We start from the raw sequence: 26889 nt of genomic DNA on the forward strand, positions 1-26889 counted from the left end.
ACGCTCTGGGCAGGTAGAGCGCGATCTCTCACGAGTGTGAGTTGGCTCAGGTGATTCTCTTGGAGATCTTCGCCCTTTGGGGGACCCCTCAAGTGGATCTCTTCGCCTCCAGTGTCAACCGGAAGTGCGAGAGGTTCTGCTCGCGGGAATTTCCTCCAAAAGGAGCTTTAGGAGACGCGTTCGTGGTGGAGTGGTCATTCCCACTGCTGTATGCGTTTCCTCCAGTCCCGTCATCCCGCAAGTACTGGGGAGGTTACGGAGGTTCGGGTCCCGGATGATCCTCATTGCTCCTGCGTGGACCCGGAGGACGTGGTACCCGGACCTTCTTGACTTGTCCATCTGCCCTCCACGTCGTCTTCCCTACCGAGACGATCTGGTCTCACGGGAGGGGGGTGAGGTTCTCCATCCAGAGGTCAGATCCCTCAACTCACGCTTGGTTTCTGAAAGGTTGAGGTATAAGGATTGGGACCTCCCTGAAGACGTGATGGAGGTGTTGCTCTCGGCAAGACGGCCCGCAACAAAGTCCCTGTACCGTTGCCGTTGGTGTAAGTTCTGCGACTGGTGCAGGGTTAAGAATGTGGATCCTTTTGCATGTGACATTCCCATGGTTCCGTCCTTTTTGCTTTCGTTAGCCCACAAGGGCCTGCAAGTGGGTACCATTAAAGCTTACCTGGCGGCGCTGTCCATATTTAAGCGCTCGTCTGTAGGTTGTTCCTATTTTAATATTCCTTTAATTTCTCAATTTCTGAAAGGGATCACTAATGTGTTCCCTCCGTCTCCTTTCCAGGTGCCCGGTTGGGATTTGAACCTTGTTTTCAAGTTTCTGATGGGTGCTCATTTTGAGCCTTTGCATTCATGCCCTTTGAGACTGTTAACTCTTAAAACTGTATTTTTGGTTGCGGTCACTTCCGCTCGCAAAGTGAGTGAGTTACAGGCACTTTCAGTTAAGCCACCCTTCACTGTGTTTCATAAGGACAGGGTTGTCCTTAGAGTTCGTCCTTCCTTTATTCCGAAGGTGGTGTCGGAATTTCATTTAGGCCAGAAGGTTGTCGTTTTATCCTCCTCCACATCCTGGTAAGGAAGAGGAGAGGCTCCATAGGCTTGATCCTAGGAGAGCGTTAAGCTTTTATATTTCACGCATGTCCCGGGTCAGAGTGGACGATCAACTCTTCATTGGTTACGCTGGAAAGCGTTTGGGACAAGCTGTGACGAAACAGACTTTGTCTCGCTGGATTATTTTGGCTATCTCTGAGTGTTACTGCTTGGCGGGTAAGGACCCACCGGTCGGCTTGCGGGCCCATTCTACCAGGGGTATGGCTGCCTCTGCTGCCCTACAGAGGGGTGTTCCTATTCGTGACATCTGTGATGCAGCCACCTGGGCTTTGGTACATAATTTTGTACTTCACTACTCCCTCGATTCCATCCGTGGGCAGGATCTGGCCTTTGGCAAGGCGATCCTTTACTCCGCGATTTGATTGGGCATTCTAAATTTCTGTTTTCTAAATTCTTTTCCCACCTCCTTGCATTGGTACTGCTTTGGGAGTCTGTCATAGATATGGAATACATCGGAGGACCCAATCCCCTTGAAAAACAAGATACTCTCTTACCTGCTAACGTTATTTCGATGGGATGGTCCGACGACGTATTCCATATGGCTCCCTCCCTGCCTTCCCCGCTACAGAATTTCTTATGCGATTGTAGCTTACGTTTCCACAAGGCTTTGTGTGTCAGACTGGCAGACTGGTGCCACACGTTCTGGGAAAAAACTACAACTGAGGCTACGGGCGTCGTGCGTCCTACTTATAACATCCAGTGGCGTCGGCCGTCGGAGGAGGTCCTCGTGGGCGGCATATCGACGTCATCGACGCAGGACGCAGACGCCAAAGATTTTCCGAAGCAGCACAGCTGTGATCGTTACATGTCATAGATATGGAATACGTCGTCGGACCATCCCATCGAAAGAACCTTACCAGGTAAGAGAGTAACTTGTTCTACCATACCATACCATGTATGCGGAAAAGACAAGGGTGCGGCGGCAGCAGCATCAGAGGGATTCAGGCCATCCCTCTGGGGACAAAGACAAACGTCTACGAGCGTAATATCCCTCCTAAACCTCCACTTTCATGAGGACCCATTCCAAGATTTGCAGGGTAGTCCTGCCAAACCCTCGCCTCCAGATGACAATGGGGCTTTCCACTCCATGCTTTCTAAGGAGTGCCAGGAATTTGGCTTAATTCCGGAAGAAGAAAAAGACTATTTCCTATTTGGCCACATTGGGAAGCTCAGGAAAGCAGTGTTGTCTTTATCCATCCTGGATCATGTTTGGCAGGAGGGTCTTCGCACTCTTAAACATCTATTTACAGAGCCGAAAATTAAAGGGAGACTTGATAAAAAAGTTTAAGGCCCCTGCAACAACACCAAAATGTCTCACCTCACAACCCACTCAAGAGTCGGTGATGTCAGCAAGTCACAAGGCTCAGAAGCAGCACAAATGCATCACTCCTAACAGTGAAGACAGGAAAATGTATGCCTTCGGTTAGAAGGTGCTCGCCATTGGAGCAACAACTGTAACGATCGAGAAAAGTGGCATCAGCTGGCTCCTATATTGGAACACTTAACGGAGCAACAGAGGAAGGAAGCCATGACGCTAGTGCGTGAAGTGGAGGAAGCCTAAAACCACAGCATTAATATTGCTGTAGATCTCGCTGAAACAGGATTCAAACAGATTGGCAATGGGGTAGTCCTCCAAAGATAATGATGGGTATGTTGCACGATTTTTGGCAAGAAGTATAGCACAGGAGAACATCTGTTTGGTGACGAGATTGATGAGGCCCTCAAAACCATGAAAGCAGACTCAGACACTGCTAGATCTCTTACAACCCTACAGAGTAAGCGGTCCTTTCGCTACTTTCGAGGAGCCTTGGGTATCTCTAGATTCTCATCGTCGAGGGATAACAAAAATGACAACAGATCTGGATACTATTCTCAGGACTACAAGAGAAATTACCAGTCTTCCCAGCACAGCAGGGAGTAACACCAAGGACAGCGAAAGCACGGATCAGCCACCTCTCAAAGAGGTAGGCAAAATAGGGCCCAACAATGACTGCCTCAGGGGCAGACAGGTGGGAGGAAATGTGGTGTTGTTCCTCAGCAAGTGGCAAGCAATAACAAAAGACAGGTGGGTGCTAGATGTCATCCAGCACGGCCACTTGTTGGAATTCGAACGTCCACAATCCCGTTACCTCCCATAAAGACCTGCACCTTCAAATTCTACAATAGGAGGCGCGTCAAATGTTTAAAAAACCGGGCAATCGAAAGAGTTCCTCATTCGGCAAAGGGAAAAGGAGTACACTCCAGGTACTTTGTCGTCAAAAAAAACAGACAGGAAGTGGTGTCCTATCGTGGACTTGCGAAAGCTAAACAAAAACATAAAAAAGCAGAAGGTCAAGATGGTGATACTTGACGACATAAAGGAATATCTGGCGGCGTTGAACCTCAAGGATGCTTACTTCCACATTTCAATACACCCAAGACACCGGAAGTATCTCAGATTCAAAGTCAGTGAAAGCCACTACCAGTTTCACTGTTACCATTCAGCCTAAAATCAGCACCCAGGACGTTCACAAAATGCCTGGCACCAGTAGCGGCTTTTCTCAGAAAACAGGGCCACCACGTCTACCCATATCTCGACCTCTGGTTGGTTTGATGTCCAACATATCCGCAAACCATGTTTTCTCTGAGACAAACAGAAGCTCTTCGCCAACAATTGGGATTTGCAATAAATTGCACCATATCTTGCACAGTACCTTCAAAAAGTTTTGTTTTCCTCGGCGCTCAGTTCCTCACGGACTGAAGCCTCATCAGACCTTTTTTGGACCGGGTGAAAAAATTGATAACCCTATTAAATTCCTTTACTCCAAACAAGCTAGTCATGGTACGCACATTCATGGCTCTCCTGGGGACCGTATCTCCTTGCATCCCACTAATACCCCACTGCCGGCTACATATGCGGCCAGTGCAAAGGTTTCTGACCACCAGATGGTCCCAAACCCCAGGGGTCCTGGTCAGACAAAATTACCATCACTCTGACTCTCAATCGCACATAAATGTTGGACATACCTCTACAACATCGCACAGGGTATGCCCCTTGTGGAACCCAACTACCATCTCACGATTGTGACCGACGCCTCCCTGGTGGGATGGGGAGCTCACCTGGATAAACACCAAGTGAAACGCCTGTGGACTCCCTAAGACCTAATCCTCCATATAAATGTGTTGGAACTACGGGCACTACATTGGTCTCTATAATCTTTCCTCCCTCTAATCAAGAATTCAGTGGTACGAGTCCTCCCGGACAACACAACCACAATGTTTTATCTGAGGAAACAAGACGGAACGCGGTCAAACGCCCTGTGCCAAGAAGCACAGACCATTTGGCACTGGGCCATCCACAACAACATTTGGCCTAAAGTCTTTCACCTCCCGGGGATACAAAACAATCAAGTGGATACTCTCAGCAGGGATTTGTCGCAGTCCCACGAATGGCAACTACACAACAACCAAATATGTAAAATCTTCTCGACATGGGGTCATCATCCTCTGGACCACTTTAACACTCAGAGCAACAAGCAGTGCAAGAAATTTGCGAGCAGGATCCTTCATCCCGACTCTCAAGGGGATGCAGTCTCGTTCCCATGGACCAGAATGTTAGCATATGCGTTCCCTCCGTTTCCTCTCATCATGAATACAATCCAGATGATATGCAAATATTACTGCAGGATAATCCTGTTATCCCTGTACTGGCCCAGACAGACCTGGTTCTCGGACCTCCTTCAACTGGCAGCGGACAATCCAATCCATCTATGATCTCAAGCCAATCTTCTATCGCAGAACAACAGATTGATTCTGTACCACGACCCGGGCTCCCTCAAATTAATAGCGTGGCTCCTGACCATGCTGAATTCGGCCACTTAAACATCCCTCAAGACTGCGAGCGCATTATAGCGGCGGCTAGGGCTCTGTCCACTTTCATTTCCTACAACCACAAATGGAAAAGATTCTCTGCATGGTGTGTACAGCAGCCCAGCCTGCAACCACTGCCCATAAAACCTCAACAGGTTCTTCCCTACCTTCTCAAACCAGCAAAAGAAGGTCTAGCAGTCTCCTCTATTAAGGTGCACTTGGCGGCAGTTTCTAGATTCACAAGGAAAAAGAGCATCTCCTCCTCTATACAGCGACAGGCTACTCAAACACTTCCTAAAAGTTCTCTTTGGTACTTTTCCTCCACCGGTATGGAGCCTGAATCTCTTGCATGGCCGGTCTTATGAAGTCATCATCATCCTCAAAAACTTAAAACCTTTGATGTGCAAAGGGGACATGTGTCCACCTAAGTTCATTAAGGACTGCGCTGACAGCCTTGCTCCAATACTGACTGCCTTCATTAATGCCTCCTTCAGACCTGGTATCTTCCCCGCCAACCTCAAAGAAGCATGGGTACACCCCCATTCTAAAAAAAGCCCACCTAAGACCCCACACAACCAAACAACTATCGACCAATAACTACCGTGCCTTTCCTCCTCAAGATCTTGGATGAAGCTGTCCGTTGCCAAATCCAGCACTTCCTTGAAGCCCACTCTATTCTTGGGTCAAGACAATCCGGCTTCCGCAAAGGACATGGTACTGAAACAGCCTTGGTGGACCTAAAAACCCAGATCACCCAAATCATGGACAAAGGAAAGCCAGCCTTCCTGTTACTCCTAGACCTCTCGGCTGCTTTCGATCTCGTGGACCATAAGATACTCGCCTCACCCACTCGGCTAACTTCTCCAAAGAAGCAGCTCTCTGGGTCACTTCCTTCTTGGAGAGTAAGGCAATGAAGGTATTCTCCAACATAGCCAATACAGCCCCCACCACCATCCACTGTGAAGCCCCATAGGGCTCCTGCACAGCACCCACCCTATACAACTTGTTCACGAAGCCCCTCTTCGACAGGCTTGACGCCCTTGGTATTGCGTATACAAATTACGCAGATGATACTCGGGTTCTTCTCCCACTCTCCGGCGCATATCTCAAAGACGCCGAAGCACTCCACACAATCTGTACCACTATCCAGGCCTGGATGGCGGCCAACGGCCTCTGCCTTAATGGAGAGAAGACTGAAATCATCATACTAGGTCAAAAAACGACTCTAACCAAACTCGACAAACTGTACTCCAACTTCCCCATTGATTAAACTATCATCCCTGTCTCCACTTCAGTGAAGACCCTAGGAGTCTACATAGACTCTACACTATCCATGATCAGGCAGGTCAGGGCCATCACATCCGCCTCAGCGCACACCACAAAACTCATAAACACAATTAAACCATACCTTTCTAAACCCAATTGTCTAGCCATACACAGAGCAACTATTGGCGCTAAATTAGACTATTGCAATCCCCTACTAACAGGTACCTCTGCAAAAAACCTAAACCGGCTCCAAATCACACAAAACATTGCGATAAGAGCAGCATTAAGCATCCCTAAAAGGAAACGCATCTCCCATGCCAGAAAGGCAGCTCACTGGCTCCCAGTGAAAGAGCGAATCACTTTTAAGATCCTCACCCTCACCCACAAATGCTTCACCCTCACAGCACCATCATATCTATCAGAGACAATAACAAAGTCCACTTCTACTAGACCTATCAGGACCCGCTACGCCAACCAACTACACACCCAACATATCAACAAAGCTAAGGCTGGAGGGCTGGGCATCCCCTACATAACCACTAAGTTATGGAACTCTCTACCTGCAGACATCAGAGCTGAAAACTCCTTGCCTTCCGAAAAAAACCTCAAAACCTCCATCTTCAACTAACCTACTGCATACATTGCTCCCTTTATTGTCTGTAATGAAGAATTCAAATGTCTAAATTACCTGTAACTAAGAAAATGTGTCTGTAACAAGCGCCACGATGCCTCCGGGCTGTTGAGCACTTAACAAATGTAAATAAACATGAAAACTCCCTTTGAACCTCTGTCAACCGCACACATCAAGATTGCGACTTAGAAAGTGGCATTCTTAATAGCCATTACATCCTTGAGGCGTGTTTCGGAACTACAAGCTTTAGTAGTAGATCCTCTGAAAGGACAAGGTGATGCTTTCCACCAATCCTCACTTCATCCCAAAAGGGCTATTAGAAGTTCACAAGCATGCAACCAAAATTCTGCCTACATTCTTTAAAAACGCCACTTCACCAGTGGAGAAAGCCCTACACTTTCTGGATGTGAAAAGGGCGCTAAAATATTATCTAGACTGGACAAAATCATTTAGATCAACTAAACAGCTTTTTGTCGCTTTTGGCCCTTGCAACAAGGGAAAATCCATTTCAAAACAAGGCATCGCAAGGTGAATTTCCTCAACGATTTCCTTCTGCCACTCGAAGGCCAACAGGCTTCTGCAAACAGAGCGCATTCTACAAGGGCTACGGCTGCCTCTGCGGCTCTCTGGTCCGGAGTGCCCATCAAAGACATTTGCCAGGTGGCAACATGGGCAGTGCGGCACACTTTTACCTGGCACTACTGTTTACAACAACAGCACGCTGAAGACTTGCAGATGGGACGAGCAGTCCTTCAATGGCTGTTCCAGTAAGGTAAGCCCTGCAGCTTCCGGGGTATTTTCTTATACTTCTGTATGTGTACTTCTTGCATTAGTGCAGAAAATTCACAAGCCTTTAATCTTTGTTTGCCTGTTTTATCTCCTCCTAACATATATACTGCTATACAATCTATTCACAGCATGTGAATCCATGAAGGATCCAATGCTGGAGAAGGGAGTAGTTTCTTAGCTGTAACTCAATTTCTCCAGCATTGGTATCTTTCATGGATAAGAAGCAGAAACTGGCTTGTGGCAGTATAGCCTGAGTAAATATAGTCTGTCGGACAAGCACACTGAGCAGAGGTGAGAATTGCTGCTCATGACTTGCTGGCCAGGTCCAGGCAGAACCTAACACCACATCAGGAGGGCTTTTGTGTTGAACCAAACACTCTGATAAAGGAGACACATAAAGGTCTGACGTAAGAACCTGCTTCAAGAGAGGAAGCCGTGCCAAGATCCATACAGAGGCCTAACGAGACCAAAACAAGCTACAAGGAGACCACCCCTGTACTTACTGAGAGATCTGGGCAAAGGAGTTACTGCGATTTAGGAGCTCAGGGAGCCGCCTTCTAATTACAGATGATTAAGAAAATCCCAGACTCTGGATGGTCCACACAGCCAATCATCTAAAAAAAGAAGAAAATAATTCTTACAAAAGGGTTGAAGAGCCTGCTGAGCAGAGATGCCTGGCAAGTGGCCAGACGGGGAGTACATCTCTGAGAGTGTTTCTTCAGGAACTCTGTGAAATGTGTTCACATAGGGTTTGATTTCTAAAGAATAGGTCTGGACTTTTTTGTTGGTTCACTGTTCGAAATTTCTCTTGATTAGGCTAGGGGATCATTTGTAGAACGAACATGCAGCACCTATTTACAGATGAATAGTATCAAAGTGTCTTTGTTGCAGAAGAGAGATGAGTGTATCCAGGAGTAGGTTGGTACAAGAGTTGTGGAGAAGACGATTAATAGAGTGCAGAGCAGTGGCGGAATTGTGCCCTGTGTGAAAGGGGGAGTGAGAGGGGTTTTGGTGAAAGTAGATGATGTGGCAGTGTCGAAGGTGGAAAGCAGAAAGAGGAAAACGTTTTTAGCACAAGACCATTGCAATTCATTGAGAAGGTAGACGCGACACAGACTATAATGCAGCTCCGATGATCAGCCTCCTGGTGCAAGACGCTCTTACACTGTCCGCTTCACCATTGCCAAGGCCTAACATGCAAGTGCACCTGTAGCCTGGGGCCCACGTGATGGGGGTTTCTCCATAGCCAAAGACAAGAAGCCGAGGTACTGAGTATATAAAGTGAGGAGCTAAGAAGAAAGAGCTGAAAGTGTACATTAGAGAAGGGGGAATATCCAGACAAGGGGTCTCTGAATTTAGGAGTATAAAAATCACAAACCCTTGTTGGTGACCCAGAGGCTTTTGTTTGATGCCAGCAAGTTTGCACTAGAGAGAATGCATTCAGTACGGTGTCGAGGAAGGCACTTAAACACCTCCCACCAGACTGACGCCCCCAATAAAGAACTTGAGGTTTACCCAGCATTTTATGGTTTCATGTAGTGTTTGTTCCACTCTGCTGTTTTCATAGGTGTCTGCTTTTCATAGCATGATAGCAGCAAAAGGATGCAACCATTTGAAGTCGTATTAGTTTTATGTAACCTAGGTACCGTAAAGCTTTGTAACATGGAGATTCATACGAAGGGAGAGCTATAGATAATGTAGCTGCCTGTAGACTTCGTTTGAAACTTACTTTTTTTGGTCTGCTACCACTATTGCAGAGGAGCTTCAAATGTTTCACCGGGAAATCCTTAATGAAAGCATGAGCAGCTGATCCTCCTCTATATGAGGGAGGCTCTCGCCAAAGTCCAAAATGCAGATACAACTTCTCCAAAAACTACAAAGATGGTTAAGTGGATTTTGAAATCGGGATTATTTACACTAATTGGGTGAATTACGAAGATAATTCTCTGTTTAAAAAACATGAGCCAATATGGAATGCTTAAAAAAAAAACCTTTTTTTTGTAATAGGAAACATTCCAGTTATTCATCAGGACATGTATGGGTGGATGAACCAGGGACACAGGCCATTCATCCTTGATGGACAGGATTTTCAAGAACCAAGGCGTCGTGCCAATCGCACAGCAAGTGAGTGCAATGCTTTTACTTATGCAAGGTGTGTTCACATTTTTACCATTTGTGGTGTGGTTTGTAGTGTGTGTATGCCATGCGATTTGGGTGTGTGGCCTGTATCGATCATCAATTGTTCTTTGTGTTATTTCCCCTTAGGTTTTGTGGGGTTATCATTGCTAAGGTTTTCCTGTGGATGGTTCATATTTGCATCTGTTAGGATGAAATTCCTGTACAGTTAATCACCCTGTTAATTTTTAATTTGCCATCATGGTTCACTGAGCTCTTTTATTCAGTGAGCCCCCCATCCAGGGCCTAACTGGTGATACAACTCAGTGTGTGTCCTTATGACTGGCCAGGGTGCACCATGTTTCCTCTAGTGAGTTGCCCTACTTCACTCCTTATGTGTTCTCGCTGGTTTCTGACAGCTGTTGGTAATTCTTAGAAAGGCTGCACAACATTGTGGCCAGGCTTGTTCCCAGCAGGGCCCCATTGAAATGGTGACCTGTATTGAGATGTTCAGAGGTACTCCACAATGAGGCAGTGTTTACCTTGTAAGCTTGGAAACAACTGTGTACCATTTATGGGCATTGCTCCAGAGACTCCTGGTAAGGAGCTCAGGGTAGATATTGCCAGATCTATGGGTGATTGAGGCTCTGGAATTCACTTTGCATCCACATTCTGAATGTTTGCCTGGGAAAAAGACCAGAAAGATTTGAATGTAGGGGTCATCTTTGGTCGGCTAGACCCAAATGGTTGAATGGTGCAGCCTATCTGATTGGTAGCCGGATGTTCATCTGGCTACAAGGATATCTGTAAGAATAGTGTTGTTTGTACCATACCTTTTTATTTTTTTAAAGCTGAGACTCATCCTGAAGCAGCTGGAAGGACTATTCCCCTAAGTAAGGCTACTTTTCTGTTCTTAACTCTACTCTATGGCTAAGTACTCCTGGGGCCTGGATGCTTCAGGGCCAGAGAAAACTCTACCTGTGCTCTCTTCCCTAGGCTTGGTGGGCATCTCTAACTTCTGTTAATAATGGAGTTAGCAGTAACCTGTGCCTTGTCCTGTAAATGTATGTGTTCCCTCCTCACTCATCCCCTGGGAGCTTCTGCTGGCAAACGGAAGGTTGCATTTCCCCACTTCCTTGATTATTAGTGACATTATTGCCCCTTTGCTCAAAGCATTTGCCAGACTTGCACTGTACAGTGGTTCAATATCAGGTTGACCTGTTAATGAGTTAACATTATTTTGCATAAGTCCTGTGATAGCTTAGCTATATTATACAAATAAAATATCAATATGGAATGTTGACATTTAGCACTAAGGACAATCTCTCTGTTAGTTGTTGACAGGAGCCTCCAGTGTTGGAAGCCCCCATTAAGGTGAGCTCATACAAAGTGGCAAATGTTCGTTTTCTTTTTTCTTTCTTTTTAAAACTCCCACTACTCCCTCGCCTTTAGGTTTGAGGCCCATTCCATGCAAATGCCTTTATAATCTGAGCTGATCTGGCTTCTTGACTGCAGAGCTGCCCTTTAAGAGGGAGAATACCACAATATTAACCAGAGTGTAGTCCCTGGTTAAATTATCTGTGATCAGTGTGTGGCCATGCTTTAGCTACACAGCTGACTTCTCAGTGTATTTTCAAAAGAGGTGCTGTATTAGTCTCATGTATCCACCAGTAGCACCCCTCATCCCACACACACACGTTGTTGGAATCTAAATACAGTTCTTCATAGGTCAATCTGGCCCTGTTTGGGACACAAGGCTTCTCTTCTAAACTTAGATACAAGCTAGCCTTCCTATTTGCTATAACTTCTATCAAGACGGTAAGCAGATTCTGGCTGTGTCAGTAGATGAACCTTTAGTCAATATTTAAAAACGCAAAATGGTTTTTGTAACACATCCACTAAATACGTTTTCAAAGTTTCCGGTCAAGCAATCCATTATCTTCCTGAATCCACAGAACAGAGGGGGGAAAAAGAGCACTACACACACTAGATGTACAGAGAGCAGAAATGTTCTAAATGAACCAAAGCACTGCATAAATCAGGTCAGTTGTCTGCGGTTTTTACAACAGGGAGAATGGATGACTCAGTAACTCCACAATCGCAAGATGGATTGTTCGTTGTAGAATAGTTCTGATTCACACTGACTCCCAAACCTCATCCTTTCCTTCCCATTGCTCAGTCCATAAGGAGTACAGGAGCAATATTTGCCTTCATTGCGAACATTCCATTAGATGCAATTGGTAAAAAAGTAACATGGAGTTCTGACCATACATTCACTGAACACTGCTGTGTAGATACGCAAGCAAGGACCATCAATACTCTGGTTTAAACTGTCCTTCACCTCACCCCCCAGCATCTACTGATACTGCTAGCTGTGCAAAGCATGTGAATCCAAGCAGATTGACAAGCCTCAGAAGGTGAGCGTTACTTAACCAGCATTTGCCTTTCGAAGGGATTGTGTCCTCCGATGTATTCCTTATCTTTGATAATTCGTCTCCAGCTTGCTGGTCTCGGAATTTTTTTTTAGCAGAGGGCGCTGTGCATCGACGTCCGTCGAGTTGATGTCCCTCGACAGCCACCGTATCGGCGCCGATGTCACCATGCCCATAAATAGCCACGCGCAGCGTCCGTTGCTCAGTTCCATTTTTCCGCGCTTCGTGGGGCATCGGAATATCGTTGCTCAGTTCTTCAGTCAAAACTACTTCATTATTCCTTGTGAATACCGACTCGTACTCAATGGCTTCCTCATCCGAACTGACGACTCCACGGTCCGGCTTCAAAAAATGTCGAGACTGTGGAAAGAAAATGTCGTTGACGGATCCTCACAGGATCTGTTTGTGGTGCCTGGGAGTCGAGCACCATTGTTCGGAGTGCGAGGACTGCATGTCCATGACGGCGAAAGCCTTGAAGGAGCGTAAGGGGAAGCTCGAGAGAGGTAAGGCAGTCAAAACTTCTTCGAAAGTTTCCTCGGCGGAGTCGAGACATTCGTCTCCTCGCCATCACAAGACATTCTCGTTCTAGGTCTCGAAGCAGTTCCCATCACTCTTCGAGATCTAAGCATTCAAAAAAGAGACGTCGAAGATCCCCTTCCTCGTCGTCGTCTTCTTCCGTTTCCCCAAAAAGGGTCTCCTGCCCCACAAAACATAGCTCTCAGGCTGAGTGGGAGGAATTCAGGAAAAAGATGCTTAGCATCTTCGTGATACCCTGGGTGAAAGACCCGAAAAATCAAAACGCCGCGAGTCGCGGCACCTGGCGAAAGAAGCTACTCGAGAGCGTCACGAAACCCTCGAGTAAAGGCAAAGTCGCGTCTTCGCTTCATCGAAGATCTATGCGTCCTTCGACGCATAGATCTGCGTCTTTGACGCCATTATCGAAGGGTTCTTCGACGCACATGTCAGTCGATTCGACACCGTCTTTGACGCCGAGAAAGGACAAACCCACGGCCACCTCACAGCCAGTGGCTATTCCCAGAGCCTCAATCACGAGAATGTTGTCGACAGCCTCGAGTAGAATTCCGATACTCTCGAGTCCCTTGAGGCCTCTACCAACTTTCTCGATGCCTTTTTCGATGGCTTCGAAGCCTTTAATGTCTGCGTCGAGGACGTCAACGTTTTCTCAGCCAATTATGACGAATTTGGCCGCTTCTGCTCTAGAAATGGGATTTATACCATTTCCAAGATCTGATCATTCCAGAGCCTTAGCATCTATTTATGAGGAAGGGGAGAATTCAGATCAGGAGAGACCTTTTGAGTTGCAGGGATCTGCAACTCCTGTACCAGAGGAATTTACCTCTGAGGAAGGTAGGTTTAAGGACCTCCAAGAATCCTTACATGAAGCAAGTGGGCTGGACACTTCCCAGAAGTGGAATTTGCGAAACAAGACCCAGGGGAACATGCTGAAACCCCTTATAGAACCTTGATGGCAAGGATAATAGAGTTTATGGGGTGGTCTACACCTTCACCTGCTTTTCAGCAAGACGACCTCACAGATATTTTCGTTAAAGGTCCACAGGAGGATCCTGTGGTGCCATTTCATGCGGCACTACAAAGGAAAATATTGGCAAACTGGGAAACCCCTGAGGTTATCCCGGCGGTTAACAAAAAATTATCAGCCAAGTATAGAGTGTCTACTGCTGACCCTGAATATTTATCCAAACACCCAACTCCGGAGAGTCTGGTTGTTCAGGCAGCAACTTCTTCAGGTAGTAAATCGGCTTACCCTACTGTTCCACAGGACAGGGATGTCAAGAGATATGATTCTATGGCCAAAAAAGTATTTTCTGCATGTAGCATGGCTACTTGTACGCTCGCAAGGTTCAGCCACACACTTTGGGAGTGTGCTTCATCAGCGGCTGACTGCCTCCCGGAGGTAGAAGAAAGGGAAGCGTTTCTCAACATCATTAAGGATGGTAAGGACGCAATGTGCGAATCCCTTCAGACTGGCATCGATTCTGCTGACAGCATCAGCAGGGCCATGGCAGCAAGTACAACAACCAGGAGATTTGCTTGGTTGCGAAAGTCTGGTTTTGCTCCAGATGAGCAAAGCAGACTTTTGAATATGCCCTTTGACGGCTCTTCTTTGTTTGGTAAGAAGGCGGATGACAGTTTAGAAAAGCTTCAAACATCAAAGGCAGCTGCAAAATCCCTGGGAGCTGCAATCCGTCAGACACCATATCGCCCCTCAGGAACCTCTTGGAGAGGTAACTCCTTTCGCTTCTATTCTGCATTCGGAAGAGGCAGAGGACAGCCGGTTCAAAGGGGTCAGAAAAAATTCACCCGAGGTGGACGGGGTAAAAATACAAAAGCCGCAGCAGCAGCAGGTGCCTCTTTACCCTCAGCATCTGCTTCAGCCGCCTCCAAACCGCTCTGAGGACTCTCCTCACAAGACACCAGTAGGGGGCAGGTTAACTCAACATCTGACAGAATGGCAGGCTATTACGTCCGATGCTTGGGCATTGGAGACAGTTGCCCAAGGTTACTGCCTGCCTTTTCTACGCATCCCCCTAAGAGTCATCCACCGGGGAACAGCTCTCTGAAAGTTCCAGATCCGCTCCTCTTGCAGGAAATTGTAGACCTGCTAGAGAAAGGTGCCATAGAACCGGTACCTGTAGCGTAGAGGAACAAGGGCTGGTACTCCCCCCCCCCCCCCCCCCCCTACTCTTTCATCCCGAAGAAAGACGGAGGACTGAGACCTATCTTGGACTTACGATAATTGAACAAGTTCCTCAGGAAGGACAAGTTCAAGATGGTAATTCTCTCTCAGATCCTTCAGGCCCTCCAGCTCCAGGACCGGCTGGTATCTCTGGAGCTCCAGGATGCTTATTTCCATGTGCCAATCCATCTCAAACACAGGAAATACCTGAGGTTCGCAATTGGCAGCTCTCATTATCAATTTCGAGTTCTGCCATTTGGGCTGACCTCCGCCCGAGGGTCTTCACCAAGTTAATGTCGGTAGTGGCAGCAAGTCTAAGGAAGGGAGGGATTCACGTCTACCCCTACCTGGACGATTGGCTGATCAGGGCTGTATCTTCGGAACAAACTCAGATCCAGCTAGATTATGTCTGCCACTTCCTTCACAAACTGGGCTTCTCCCTCAATTTAAAGAAGTCACAGATGATACCATCACAGAGGCTCCAGTTCATCGGAGCGGTCCTGGACACTTCTCTGGGAAAAGCCTCGCCACCAGAGGTGAGGGCTCAAGATATTCTGCAGATGGTCATCAAGTTTCAAAATGCCCAACATCTCCCAGCCTTCGACTTTTTGAGGTTGCTAGGCCTCATGGCATCCTGCATCTTCCTTGTGCCAGAGGCTCGCCTGAGAATGAGATTGCTCCAGTGGGCACTAAGAACCCAGTGGTCGCAGTTCTCAGGAAAGATGGCAGATCTCCTTCGGATTCCAGACAAGGTAGCCCGAGACCTTCAATGGTGGGCTTATCGAGAGAACATTTTGAAAGGAGAACTGTTTTGGCAACCATGTCCGGAGATAACAGTAGTCATGGACGCCTCACTCACGGGGTTGGGAGCCCATGCCAATGAGTTGACCATCAGCGTTCGTTGGCCTCCATCGGAGTCCAGACTACACATCAACCTATTTCAGCTAAAAGCGATCAGACTAGCGCTGAAAGATTTCCTACCATCAGTACAGGGAAAAAATGTCCTGATAATGACGGACAACACAGTGGCCATGCACTACCTCAACAAAAGAGGAGGCGTGGGATCACTGCCACTGTGCAGAGAGGCAATGCAACTCTGGTTTTGGGCAATTCAAGAAGGAATCTCTCTATCGGCAGTTCACCTAGCCGGAGAGAAGAACTTGACGGCGGACGCTTTGAGCAGGCAGGGCACAGTCTCCCACGAGTGGGAACTAGCTCAGGAAATCCTTCAGGAGATCTTCGCCCTTTGGGGAACCCCTCGGGTGGATCTGTTCGCCACCAGTATCAACAGGAAGTGTGATCTGTTTCGTTCAAGGGAATTTCCCCCGAGAGGAGCTCTAGGGGACGCGTTCATAGTGGACTGGGAGTTCCCACTCCTGTATGCGTTTCCACCAGTCCCTGTCATTCCTCAAATGATCAGGAGGTTGAGAAGATTCTGGAGGACCATGATCCCAATTGCCCCAGACTCGGCCAGGAGAACGTGGTACCCGGACCTTCTGGACATGTCCATCTGCCCTCCAATTCACCTTCCACTCAAGGAGAATCTTCTCTCGCAGAAGGGAGGTCAGGTTCTCCATCCAGACATCAGAACTCTCAACCTTCACGCTTGGCTTCTGAAAGGTTGATATACAAGGATTGGGACCTCCCTGATGACGTTCTGGAGGTGTTGCTTTCGGCCAGAAGGCCAGCAACAAAGTCTTTATACCGCTGCCGTTGGAACACATTTTGCAGCTGGTGTAGAGAAGACAATATCGACCCATTTTCATGTGGTACACCAATGGTGTTATCCTTTCTACTCTATTTGGCAAATTCAGGCCTTCAAGTTGGCACTATCAAGGGCTATCTTGCAGCGCTATTGATCTTCAAGCGCACGGCAGAGGAGCCATTGTATTTCAAATTACCCTTAGTAGTACAATTTCTAAAGGGATTAACTAATGTCTACCCTCCAAGACCATTCCAGGTTCCTTTATGGGACTTAAACTTAGTCTTAAATTTCCTGATGGGTACTCCTTTCGAACCACTCCACTCTTGTTCGCTAAGATTTCTCACCCTTAAAACTGTCTTATTAGTGGCACTAACATCTGCTAGAAGGGTGAGCGAATTACAAGCTCTATCTTGTAAACCCCCTCATACAATTTTTCATAAAGACAAAGATGTCCTACAGGTGAAGCCTAATTTTCTCCCAAAGGTGGTTTCTGAATTCCACATCACTCAGAAAATTACATTACCTTCATTCTCTCCTCCTCCCCATCCGGGGAAAGAGAAAGAAAGGCTACACAGGCTGGACCCAAGGTGGTCTTTAAGCTTTTACATCAGCAGACTTGCTAGAATTAGGCAAGCAGACCAACTATTCGTAGGTTACTCATGGCACAAATTGAGACTACCGTTAACAAAACAGACCATTTCCAGATGGATTATTTTGGCCATTCTGGAATGTTACAAACTAGCAGGGAAAGAGCCTCCTCAAAATCTTAGGGCTCATTTAACCAGGGGTATCGCAGCCTCTTCGGCCCTCCAAAGAGGGGTTCCGATTCGAGATATATGTGCGGCTGCCAGATGGTCGTCCGCACATACCTTCACAAGATTTTACAACCTGGATCCCTCCTCTAGTCATGAAACTACGTTTGGCAAAGCAGTATTACATTCTGTTCATTCCTAAAAGGAAACGGGGCGTTTTTACTCCCACCTCCAATTACACAACACTGCTATGGGAGTCTATCAAAGATAAGGAATACGTCGGAGGACACAATCCCTTCGAAGAACAAGTTACTTCTTACCTGGTAACGTTCTTTCGATGGGATGTTCCTCCGACTTATTCCTTATCGCCCCTCCCATCCATCCCCGCAGTAATACTTCCCTTGTGGTTGCAGCTTACGCTCCTTCAAGGTCAATAACCAATTCAGGCATGACTAATCTTATGCTACAAAACGGAACTGAGCAACGGACGCTGCGGGTGGCTATTTATGGGCATGGTGACGTCAGCGCTGGTACGGTGGGTGTCGAGGGACATAAACTCAACGGACGTCGATGCGCAGCACCCTCTGCTAAAAAGAAATTCCGAGGCCAGCAAGCTGGAGACGAATTATCAAAGATAAGGAATACATCGGAGGAACATCCCATCGAAAGAACGTTACCAGGTAAGAAGTAACTTGTTCTCCTGTGGCTTAAATCTGCAGATTCACATCCTCCCACCCAGCCTCAATACGTTGAAGCTGAAACTGGTGTATCGTGTCAGAAATAGAAACCATCTGATGTCTACGTGTGAGGTATTGTGTGGTACCTCCATACGTAATGTAGGGATAATGCGACAGGTGTAATCCTTGGAACCAACCACTAAATGCAGTGGGGGTCATGTTACTCTAAGCAGATACAGTAATAGTCTTACTGTGGCTTGTAAGTTATGCTTGCCATACATTTATTTATTTGTTTGCTTGTGATGCGCCTATATAGGAAATACATTGTTTCAAAGCGCCCACAGGGCAGCAGGGAGAGAACATGGGATAGCAGTACAATTAAATACAAAAGGATAGAGTGGGAAGGGACCGCCATACCTAATTTGCCTTGAGCGTATTCAGAACGTGTAAGTGCAGCAAGGAAGAGGGCAGTGGGGTAGGGGCTATGGTGTCTGTGCTTGAGGGTGAGCAGCAGATAAAGTGCAAGGAATGCTAAGTTCTATGCGGCCAGGAACCGCGTTTGGTGGAAAGTGCGAATTCCAGTGCACAGGGTGGGCCAAGGCAAGTACTGGGAAGTTTGGGTGTGAATGGTCAGGGGCACGATGATGCATAAGGGTACAAGACACCAATCACAGCAACTGTGAGATTAGCAGAGGAAGGAAGAAGGGAAGTAGCAGGAAAAGAGATGATTCTTGAGTTGCTTTCAGAACTTAGACCTGCAAGACGCAGAGGGAGGGGGAGGCTGTTGCAGAGGGGGGACCCAGCTGAGGAAAGTAGAGCGGCCTCCTGTTCTCTGTTTAGCTAGATCTAGAAGGAGAGTATTTGGTAAGAGAGAGTTGCAGATAATGGTCCCCTGCCCCAGGCAGCCTTTGGTATGATGCAGAGGGATGATGCAGATGGATTTGAATTTGATCCTTGCAGCAACCGGGAGCCAGTGGAGGCTTTTTAGGGCAGGAGAGATGAAGTCCCTGGGCTTAAGGCCAAGGATATGTTTTGCTGCTCTATTCTGAATTAGCTGAAGCGGTCGCAGAGTGAAAGAAGGTAGATTGAGGAGGAATCTGTTGCAATAATCTAGCCTAGAGATAGCCAGGGCTCAGGAAACATTGAGCTTCTGGGGGAAACTGAGAAATGGGAGAACTCCTTTGAGAAGGAAGAGTTGGAAGTGGGACTTCTTGGTAGTGTCCTGCGTGTGAGGGAGGAAAGATAAAGAGGAGCCAAAGATGACTCCAAGGTTTCTGGCTTCAGAAGAAGGAGCAGGGGAGAGCCCAAGGTGGGAGGCAAGAGAGAACGGAAGATGGAGGGACCAGGGGTCCCAATCGGCAGGGGTGCTAAGATGGAATCTAGTTAAAAAAAAACTCCTTCCCCCCAGTGCTTTAACATGTACAGGGGTATTGGTAACACTGACCCTGCCGCCTCTGTCCTGTGCCAAGTATTTGTTGTATTTTACAGAACTACAGCTCCCAAAATGCACCCCCGCAGAACCAGGAAAACCCAGACAGTTGAAGGAAATCAAGATCAGAAATTTAATGGACTGAGTTGTTCCCTGCGCAAAAGGGATGATACCCAACACCCCAACCCACTAACCTCAGTCTGACCCCATGGGAAATGTTGGGCAACAGAAAACAGTGAAAGGAGACTGTAGGGAAGCAACAAAAGACAAACTTCTCCCCCCCCTAAACTCACTTGGAAAGAAAACTGACCAGCTCAAGAGGAGAACCACTGGGAAAACAAGCAGCCAGAGCACACACCAGCGACCACACAAATGGAGATTGAAAAGGGGGCCGGGCTAGAAGCCTTCTTAGGCTACCTGGGGAACTACCAATCCCCAGAGTAATAACTTGGCCAGATATTGGCCATGGGGAACATGTGACATGGACGGCCAATGCGAGCTCGCAAAGAGGGGTGGGGGGGTACAACAAAATTACAGGCTGGGCTATGGAAGGCCAGAAACTGCAGAAGATGTTGAAAGATGTTCGGTTAAGGCCAGGAACAAAGGGGGCGGAGAGGGGGAGGGCTAAGAGACAAGAAAGAAAGGCATACATACCAGGCAGAGAAGGTGGTGGAAGAACTGTTTTGAGTATATATAACATATCCACGGTAGTGGCCATGTAGTTATGGTTAAGTTGCTGTTTCCATAGGAAGAGCACTTTTTGGGGGCTTATAACTCCGCTCCCCCTGGACGAATTGTCACCAAACTTTGCAAAACAAGTATATGGACCACTCTGAATTTCTTTCCAAAGTTTGGTAATGATTCGTCCAGGGGGGGCAACATTATAGGGGGGGGTCCCAAAACGTCTTTTTTTCCCATAGACTAAATGGGGGAAAAAATGTGCGCATAGCTACAGGCCAAACCACTGGACGGATTGTCATCATTTTTGTGGCAGGGGCAGGGGCAGGGGCTTATTCTCAAAGGCGTGCTTTTGTAAATTTTGTGAGAATTGCTACTGTACTTTCCTTTTAAACGATCAAAAAGTAGCACTCTAAGAATTAGTGATATCTAGGTCTGCTCCGCGGTCCCTCTTCCTGTTCGCTCAGTGGAGCTTATTTCTATTGGCTAATCGATGGCATGCCAAATGGCAACATGTTGCGCTTTCACCGATTGGTTCTGCTGCAGCGTCAAGTGCGAGGCGTTATTTTGATACGGCCGCCATGGTCATTCGGTTTTTGTGTTGTACGCCAAAATCCCCGCAAACAAACCTTTATGAAACACTGAGTGGAAAGGTAAGCATTACTTATATGTGGCAGTAGAAAGTGAACCAGTGCTTTGTTCTTGTTACCACTATCGTACCGTGCAGTGAAATTTGGTAGTCACTGTACGACAAGTCCTTATTGCGTGTATGTAAGAAACAACCACCAAAAGTACTGCAGTTACACTGTCGTCCTATATTTTGGAATCTGAGGCAGCCACCTGCACGGTTTCGTAAATACAGCGCGTCGGCAAGTGGTCGGGAGTAACAGTTCTCATGATTGACTGCTTCTATGATGTTGCAAAATGCGAATGTATTAGCGTTCGGAGTGAAGGTCAGTTTATTTTCTTTAATTTTTTCAGTAGGCACTCAGTGTGGTCACACATGTAGCAGACCTCATAAGGGTCCATTGTTTTTCGACCTTGACGTACAGGAAACAGAGACAGAAAGAATGTAGGGAGTCACAATTTGTGAAACATTCCCTTTGATAAGTTATGCTTCAAAAAGGTTTGTGAAGCACATGAAATATCAGTTCCCGAGGACGTCTTCTTGCAAAGAACTACTGTATGACTGCAGAGGCCGAAATGGAGCCAGTGCATATCATGTACGGTTATTTTTCAGGCCTATACACCAATCTGCCATTATTTCCTAGTAATGCATTTGAAACTTTGTGTGCCGTTGAAATTTCAGCTTGCACATTACCGCCCTCTGTACGCTGTCACTACAACTTCCACTATTACCTACGAAATGTATGTGGCATTGATATTTTGTTCCTATTATGCTGATAGTACATTGTCACTGTTTGTAGGGAGTTAGTACTTTTACCCATATAACATTATTTGTTTATAGAAATGTTGTGTTTCACCTTACATTTCCAGAAAGGATTCGTATTGACAGATTTTTCTTTTCTTCTCCTCAGTTACTTCCTTCCTTATTGTGAATGTCATGGTTTCCAGCGTCCGAGTGATGGTTTTTTTAACCGTCAAGTGCAGCTATTCGTCACCGGTTGTATGAGCGTCATCATTCAATGGGATGACCGCATCGGACCTCTATGCCCGTATGCAGTTGTAGCGGTACGAAGCAATATAACGTCCTTTCTGGTGTCATAGTTCGGAGCCATTCGCGGTGCCTTGTAAATCACTGTGACAGCAATACGCCTACTGTGTCAACTACGCTTAATTTCAGTGCGGTCAAACAACAACGTCACCTTTGCCACTAACATTATAAGTAACAAGACTACTTCGCAGCGATTGCCGCCGTCATGTCAATGAATGTGTGAGGAAACCGACTACTGTGTCGCAAGTGCATACTGTGTGTGTGCTAAAAACTGTGCCGCCAACGCATGGTTATTGTGTGGGAAAAAAATCAACGTCCCCATCAAACTTGACCTTTTCATTGTGTTACAGAGACAATCACTTCCAATATCTTTGCTACCGAGGAAAGGGTGATGATTTAGCGCAGTGCATTGTGAAATAAAAGTACCTTACCACTTTTTACATGTTAGTGTGTTTTTGAATGTTTCCATTCACAATGTGGCCTTCTACGTTGCAGGTTGTAGTATGTTCTTTACTAGGTGCCATATCACGGTACATAAGTCTTTATGGAATCAATTCTTAAGCTGCTAAGGTATATTATCAAGAACGCTATTGCATACCACTTGCTTTGACAACGTAAGGCTCAATGGCATGTATTATGCTTCTGTGCCGTTAGGGTACTTTCTGTTACCCAGATGCCCCAATTACCAAGAGCAGCTCTGCATTAAGACGCTATGTTGTCATATTTGCTATCTTTGCAAAAGTGGAAAAATGAGATCAGGTGCAATAAAAGTATTTGCTGTACAAAAACGTTTCAAAAAGATTGATTCCTTATACCTTCTCACTACCCATTTCTTCACCCATTTCACCTTGTGACACTTTCACAAAAATGTGTGCAGAGGTCGTGGTAATGGTGGTGTTAGCAATATTGCTACCGTTAGTGCACTTCGCCTCACAGGGTTTGTTGTGATTTTGTCCACACATTAGAAGACTAATTCTTTGACTTCTGTATGCACATTTTTGCCAAACATATTCCCTGTATGTTCCACACATTTATGAAAAGGTCATTGCACACGAACAAACACCTTTTGAGTGTTACATGTGGTCGTGTTTTCGACACTTCACAAGTGTCGATATGGACATAAGAAACCAACGGTACACCTTTCATCTCTGAAGGTTACGCTGTAGGTATGCTTAGTTTTCACAATGTCAGGGCGGTATATACTGGCATTTACTGATTGGGACAAAGCATTGCAGTCGCCATTTGTGCCCCGGGCACTGGCTTTCTATTAAAGGTGTTGCTAATACCACACATTTTACAACAAATACAAATGTTCCTCGCCCACTACGGGCACACGTTTTCCTTTTCTATTTTCTGGCAGCTGTAATGGAAAGCGGAAAAAGACTTTCCATGCAACGGCCATCCTTCCCTTTTCCATGGTGGCCATCTTGGAAAAGGATTTGTTGTCTTCAAACGGGAACGCCGGAGGCGTTCCGGTTGAAGATAAGAAATCATTTATTTTTGCGGCAATGGGTTAGTGTTGTAAAATCTGTATAACTAATGGCATTCAGCCCCCTTTCTTTTAGGGTGCAATGGAGTTTACTGATTCAAAAACCTCGGTATGTACTCTTCCTTGTATTGTGGTGCAAACTTCTTTGCCTTCTGTACGCACATTTTTGCAAAACACATTCCCTCTATTTTCTACACATTTACGGAAAGGTCATTGCGCACGAACAAACAGCTTTGTGTTTTACATGTGGTAGTGTTTTCATACTTCACAAGTGTCGTCATGTACATAAGAAATGAACGGTACGCCTTTCGTCTCTAAATGGTATGCTGAATGTATGCTTGCTGGCCACAATGTCGGGGAGATTGGGAGAAAACATAGCATTGTAGTCGCCATGTGCCCCAGGCACTGGCTTTCTGTTAAAGGTGTTGCTGATAACCACACAATTTAGAACGAATACAAATCTTCTTCGCCCACTACGCTCACACGTTTTCCTTTTTTACTTTCTGGCAACTATAATGGAAATCGGCAAAAGACTTTCTATGAAACGGCCGCGTTCCCTTTCCATGGTGGCCATCTTGGGAAAGGCTTTCGGAAAGGCTTTCTTTTATGCAAACGGGAAAGTCGGAGACGTTCCGGTTGAAGATAAAAAATCCTTTCTTTTGGTGCTATGGTTTAGTGCGGTAAAATCTGTATTGGTAATGACATTTAGCCCCCATTTTTTTTAGTGTCAATGGGGTTTACTGCTTCAAAGACCTCGGTATGCACTCGTGTTTCTATTGTGGTGCAAACTTGCCCTGTTGAGTTGTAAACGGGAATTGTTTCAATAACAAGTTCGTTCAACAATATACAATGTCCTTACGCACTATCAACAACTCACCCATACTATTAACTGCATTTGCGTTTTGTGCCATGTGGCCATGGTGTGCTACAGCATATGCTACTGTTCAATTTGTAGAAAGATGGGCACTGCAGTCAAATGTTACTTTACAGTATGCTTATGTGTTACTATTGGAATGCTTCTAAATACTCAATAAAAACTTTGGTGAACCTATGTTATGATTCACTTACAGTACTGCGAACGTGTGCAAATAATTAAAAAAACGTTTCTCTAAGGGACATTATGGTTACGTTGGTGTACTAAAAGCGTCCAAAATTCACTACAAAAAAAACTTTGCTGAAGGGACGTTATGGTTAAGTTGCCCTATTAAAAACCTAAGCCATTCTGTACAAAAACTTTGTAAAAAGGACCTTATGATTACAAGTAAAATTTAAAAAAACCCTGAAATTCAACAGTTTTGGTAAACAAAGGCCGCAACCCTGCCACCACCCCTGTGCACTGCTAACACTTAAACCCACACCATGAAACATGTCATCTCACATGTCAATGATGACATCAATGACGACATCACTTGTTTAGCCCCTTTCTTTTCCTTCCCTGCCATACATACATACATACATATGTACATTCAGTAAAAAAATGTCACTAAAGGAATGTTATACTTCACAGTGCAACGAAACACCACTACACATTCCCCCATTATAGTAAGCTAAGCAACCATAACTCGCCCCATCTACGTGCATTGCTAACACTAACACCCAGGACATCAAAGATGACATCACAAATATCATTGATGACATCACATGTGAAAATATTTCTAAAAAAACTCTACCTACAAGGGGTTCTATCTGTTATGTTGGTAGCAATGCATATAACTGAGTGGTACATACAGGGAAACTGAAGTAGGGTTTAAAGAACTAGCAACATCCCACAGTTTATCTTCATGTATACACATTAATTGTGTGTTTGAGGCCTGCTATTGCCTCATGCATGTGCATCATGAGCTGCCACCGGACGCTAAGGAAAGTACTTTAAGAGCACACGACAAGAGTAACATTTTGCTACACTGCACCTTTTCAATTTTCATAATGTACTGGTCAGTTAATGAAACCACCCAGCCTACATTTTTCAGTGCACCAAAATAGTTGAGGCACACATGTGATGTCATGAATGATGTCATCATTGACATGTGTGATGACATGTTTCATGGTGTGGGTGTTAGTGTTAGCAGTGCACAGGGGTGGTGGCAAGGTTGCGGGCTTAGTTTACCATAACTGTCGAATTTCAGGGGTTTTTAGATTTTACTTGTAATCATAAGGTCCTTTTTACAAACATTTTGTACAGAATGGCATAGGTTTTTAATAGGGCAACTTAACCATAACGTCCCTTCAACAAAGTTTTTTCTTGTAGTGTGTGTATGTGTATGTGTATATATATATATATCTATCTATATCATTATATATAGACCAAGCACTCAGGGAAGCCCGAAACGCGTCGTTCAGGACCCATCCTTGGCGTCCTGCTTTGTTTGCTGTGTGTGTTTTGCTTTTTTGCCTTTTTTCTTACCATCATTAAAACTCGTGTCTTTACTTTGATTCGAGTTTGTCATTTTTGGGACCAGCAGTACCTCATGGTGGAGTGCGTTTATTTTCCCTCTGCTGTGCTTTTCGAGATATATATATATATATGAGGCTTGTGGAATCTGCTTAGATCCCATGCTGTGTATAGGCTGACATCTAGTGGAAGCTGCAGAGTATTACAGTTGTTTTCGAAACTCAAAAAGGGACGTCAACAGAGTGTGCCAGTAATACTATCCCTAGTGTGACGTCCACTGTACCCATGATCCATCATGCGTCGAGGTCCCTCAGATTGTTTTTTTCTGCCATACTAGACGGACGCGTATAGCGGAGTTCCTTTCAGCGATAAGCCATTGAATTTGTATAATTACGATAGTTTCTTTCTATCCTTTCTTCGGCTGCCGTAACACCACGCCAAGGAGAGAGAAAGAATACTGCCGTCGGAAGCCACAACGGACCGTACAGCCTTGGAAGGGCTGCCCTGGGCCTCAGCCCAGACAGTAGGGCGGAAGGGAGGGGGGGAGGCCATTGTTAGGCCATTTTAGAATGCATATTCTCCCCTTCCTACACTTTGTTCCCCCAGCTGCCATCCCATTTACCCAGAATTATGGAAAACACTCCATTTAAGTTTTGCCCTAAGTGCAACAGTAAATTCCCCTGGGTAGACAAACATTTAGTTTGCAACTTGTGTCTCCTGAGAGACCATGTCAAAATGTCTTGTCGAATGTGCAGGCTCTTCAAGCCTAAGACGTTGAAGGACGGTTCCACTAAGCGCTGGGCCCCCTACACCAGGCAACTCGAGGCCATGGAAGTAGAAGGAGCCTTCAGAGATGGCAGCGACGCTGCACTTTCGGATGGCGAGGGCACCGGATTAGCTTCAGCTACCCAAGTGCAGGCCCCCGGCCCCGTAGGACAGGCCGGTGGCCATGTTGTGCGGACTACACCGGGGGCGGGAGCGCTTCAAAAGCACACACCACAAAACACACAAGCCCCTGTCGACATTCGTGTGGCAATCTCGGTCAAGATCGCCACACGACCGGGCTAAGACACCGAAAGACGGCAAGGGTCTCTCACGAAAAACCCCTTCTGAAGGTCATTCATCTGCGGACGAGACCTCGGCCCCCACACTCGAAGTTCAATGTTCTTCATCTAGTA

The 26889-nt window shown here is 46.1% G+C and overlaps 1 protein-coding gene across 2 annotated transcripts in view; it reads left to right on the forward strand.

Moving 5' to 3' along the window:
• Nucleotides 1–26889, forward strand: part of LOC138566947 (zinc finger protein 91-like) — a 1189804-nt gene that overhangs the window by 436056 nt on the left and 726859 nt on the right. For both annotated transcript variants that reach the window (XM_069644717.1, XM_069644718.1), the window contains one exon: nt 9656–9772. In XM_069644717.1, coding sequence (XP_069500818.1) covers nt 9656–9772 — 117 coding nt within the window. The remainder of the gene's footprint in view (nt 1–9655; nt 9773–26889) is intronic.

This window comes from Ambystoma mexicanum, chromosome 2p (genome assembly GCF_040938575.1).
Source record: "Ambystoma mexicanum isolate Mex_15411 chromosome 2p, UKY_AmexF1_1, whole genome shotgun sequence".
In the NCBI taxonomy this organism is placed as follows: domain Eukaryota; kingdom Metazoa; phylum Chordata; class Amphibia; order Caudata; family Ambystomatidae; genus Ambystoma; species Ambystoma mexicanum.